Source organism: Arachis duranensis, chromosome 3, assembly GCF_000817695.3.
Source record: "Arachis duranensis cultivar V14167 chromosome 3, aradu.V14167.gnm2.J7QH, whole genome shotgun sequence".
Taxonomy (NCBI): domain Eukaryota; kingdom Viridiplantae; phylum Streptophyta; class Magnoliopsida; order Fabales; family Fabaceae; genus Arachis; species Arachis duranensis.
This window is the reverse complement of record NC_029774.3, coordinates 41,608,421-41,611,724: the sequence shown is the minus strand read 5'-3', so window position 1 is coordinate 41,611,724 and position 3,304 is coordinate 41,608,421. Positions and strand designations below refer to the sequence as shown.

Here is a 3,304-nt window from a genome sequence, read left to right as displayed (position 1 = left end):
GTGAATACTGGTTCCTGAAATTAGACGCTGGGATTAGCTTTAGGTTAGCTTAGGGTTCCAAAAGAAAACCTCAATTCTTCATTTTATTTATTTGTTTTTTGCCTTTTTTAAGAATTCTTTTTTTTTTTTTGTAAAGAGTTTTTGTGTTTTGAACTTTAATGGAACCTCGCGTTGCGAATAAGTTTCGGCTTGGCAGGAAGATCGGTGCCGGTTCTTTCGGCGAGATTTATTTAGGTTCATATCTGTTTCTCTCTTTCATTTCTTTTTATTTTCTTAACTCATATTCGTAATTTCAGTATATATGTTGTTTCTGTTGTTGATGACGATGATACATTGATGATGTTGATGATCGTTTTTGTTATTTATTTATCTTTTCAGGTACTAATGTTCAAACTAACGAGGAAGTTGCAATTAAGCTTGTAAGTTATGCTACTTACCAATTGGTGTATATATATATATTGGATGAATTTGAGTACCTTTTTTTTTTGTTGTTGTTTGTTTATTGGTCAGCTTTGTATTGTCAATTGACAATTTTTGAGCCATGAAAAATATAAAACTAGTTTTGGGAGAGACATGGTTTCATGTGAAGTCAGTTTCTCGCTGCTATGTATTGGGGGGTTTGTGAAATTTGGGTTTGGGACTAATTTGCTCTTGCTACCCTGCATTCTTAATGTCAATCATGAGGGAGCTTTTGTGCAACTGTAACGTGCCTGCTAGGTCACAGGTTTGAATCCTAGAAATAACCCTTTTGCTTGTGGAGGTATGTCTTCATATATCTACTTGCTGCAAACCCCAGCAGTTGGGAGCCTTATGCATTGGATCCAACCTTTTTTCTTGAAGTCATCGTCTGTGACTGCATCTATGCTGAGATTTTTGGGAAGGTGACAGGATGGACACTTAAAGGCATTTTTCTACTGCAGACCTTTTAATTTAAGCCTTCAATGAACAATTTAGGACCATCAGTATCTTTTTATCCTTCATAAGAGTTTAGCCTTCAACAACGGATGCTTCTAGTTTAAAACATTATTATGGTGGCAGTGAGAATTTTTCTGGTATGCACTATGCAGTAGGTTTATTAGTTATCAAGTGATTCAACTGCTAAAGCACAGCTAAAACGGTGTAGTGTGTTGTCCTGCTTGTTATAATTTAACATATCAGGACTACTTAGAGTCCATATTCAACTCATGTGGAAAAAGAGAGGACTACACATTCTACTAAAAAAAGGATAGGACTATGCTAAAATTTTTAATATAGTAATGAAGATGCTTTTTGTTGGTGCAGCATTTGGAGCATGTGCTTATTATAAAAAAGATAACATATAGAGTGTTTGTTTATGAACATTGCATTATATTCAAACTAGGAAATTGACTTTTATTCTAGGGAAATAACTTTATTCTATATCTGCATATTACATGTGAAATAACTTTGGCATTTTAGTTTGGATCCATTAAGATCCCATGATTTGTATGTCTACACTTTCTGTCCCCTTGATAAGATCTAAATTTGGACAATCTTGAATGAGGAAATGATGTTAGGATGAAAGTGAGAGCAAAGGATTTGAACTAGATGGGAAGAATTGTATAGAGTCTTGGGTGGTGACAGAGTGTGATTCTTTTAGTAGTCTCTATTAAGGCATTTCCTCCTTTTCTTCTCTGTTCTGTAATCTGCACTACTCGTCTCTCACTTGAACTACGCTTGGCACTGTTGACATGTTTATGTTGAATATATATGAGTGCTGCCGATATGTTTCTCTTGGTCTTTTATATATGTTACTTGTTGCTCTATGCCCTTCTAAATCAGGAAAATGTCAACACAAGACATCCTCAGTTGCTGTATGAGTCCAAGTTGTACAGGATTCTCCAGGGAGGAAGTAAGGAATGCTGTCTTACATCTTTATTTCATTAGTGCATTTTTCTGAGCCTCTCTCTTTTATTAACTATTTTTACTTGTAATTTGTAAATGGTTCTAACAAACATTTTGTCTTGGCAGCTGGTATTCCTAATATCAAATGGTTTGGAGTAGAGGGAGAATACAATGTTCTAGTGATGGATCTCCTTGGACCTAGTCTAGAAGATCTATTCAACTTCTGTAGTAGAAAGCTCTCGCTAAAGACAGTTCTCATGCTTGCTGATCAAATGGTAGGGCCCTATTTGGTGACAATGATTCTCCTATGTTTGAGTCAAGAAAACTTCATTGAACTATTTCATCCAAGTGATACAATAAGCAAATGATGCATCTAGGACTTCTAGATCCTATTTTTACATTGGTAACTAATGAGCTGATTGTAATTGCTAACCATTTAAATTCCTATAACATGGATGAGTGGTTGATATTTTGTTAAAATGCTGTATTGATAAATATTCTTATCAAATCCTATTTGTCCTTGTCTTTTGTTTTATGCCAGATCAACCGTGTTGAGTTTATTCATTCTAAATCATTTCTACATCGGGATCTCAAACCAGATAATTTCCTCATGGGATTGGGAAGGCGGGCTAACCAGGTAGCTTAATGTTGATTACATGTGGACTTTTAATGTAGTGCATGCTCAATTCTTAAAATCTTCGATGCACATTCATCTTATGTAGGTTTACTGTATTGATTTTGGATTGGCAAAGAAATACAGAGATAGTACAACTCACCAACACATTCCTTACAGGTAAGGATTCAGTTGGTTTTAGTGAATGTGATAGTAATATAGGTTACTGGTATTGTTAAGCCTTGATGACATGTGGAGTTTATATGACTTAATTTTAACTGCTAATTAATGGCACATGTAAATTGCCGGTTTTCATATATGATTCATCTTCGTATGAGGAAAAGATTAGGGCATGCATATAAATATGGATGTAAAAGCTGATTTGTTCAACTCTCAGCAAGAATTATGTTTTCTGCTATCTTGACTTTCCTATCAAATACAACGCTGTCAAATTTGTTTGAATCACCAATGCAAACCCTCTTATGCCTTGTTATTATTACGCATTGTGAGTGAAAATTACAGGTCTTCCTTGGTAAGACCCTATAAAGAGAGCTAGAAATAGTCTATGACTACTGTATGGCTGTAAGGACCAACACACAATAAGTGTAAATAGTAATTTCAAATTAAGAATAAAACAAAATCAAGATTGGGTATGGCAGGTCTAAATGGCTCACCTGAAAGGGATCTACTCTGTATTTGTGTTTAACTTGACTATGAATCGTATCTGTTTCTGTTCTGAAAGGTAATGCTAAGCCTTTTTCCCCTTTTTGGCTAGGACCAGTACCCATATGGTAAGAGTTGGTAATTAATCTCTGCTACTAAAGGGTA

The 3,304-nt window shown here is 35.0% G+C and overlaps 1 protein-coding gene across 1 annotated transcript in view; it reads left to right on the top strand.

Annotated features, from left to right (window-relative positions):
• The first annotated feature begins 6 nt into the window (after positions 1 to 6).
• LOC107478844 (casein kinase 1-like protein 1) overlaps positions 7 to 3,304 on the top strand; it is a 6,117-nt gene continuing 2,819 nt past the window's right edge. The window contains exons 1-6 of the mRNA XM_016098983.3: positions 7 to 234; positions 379 to 419; positions 1,801 to 1,870; positions 1,990 to 2,138; positions 2,405 to 2,500; positions 2,586 to 2,656. Of these exons, the coding sequence (XP_015954469.1) occupies positions 159 to 234; positions 379 to 419; positions 1,801 to 1,870; positions 1,990 to 2,138; positions 2,405 to 2,500; positions 2,586 to 2,656 (503 nt within the window). The 5' untranslated portion in view covers positions 7 to 158. The remainder of the gene's footprint in view (positions 235 to 378; positions 420 to 1,800; positions 1,871 to 1,989; positions 2,139 to 2,404; positions 2,501 to 2,585; positions 2,657 to 3,304) is intronic.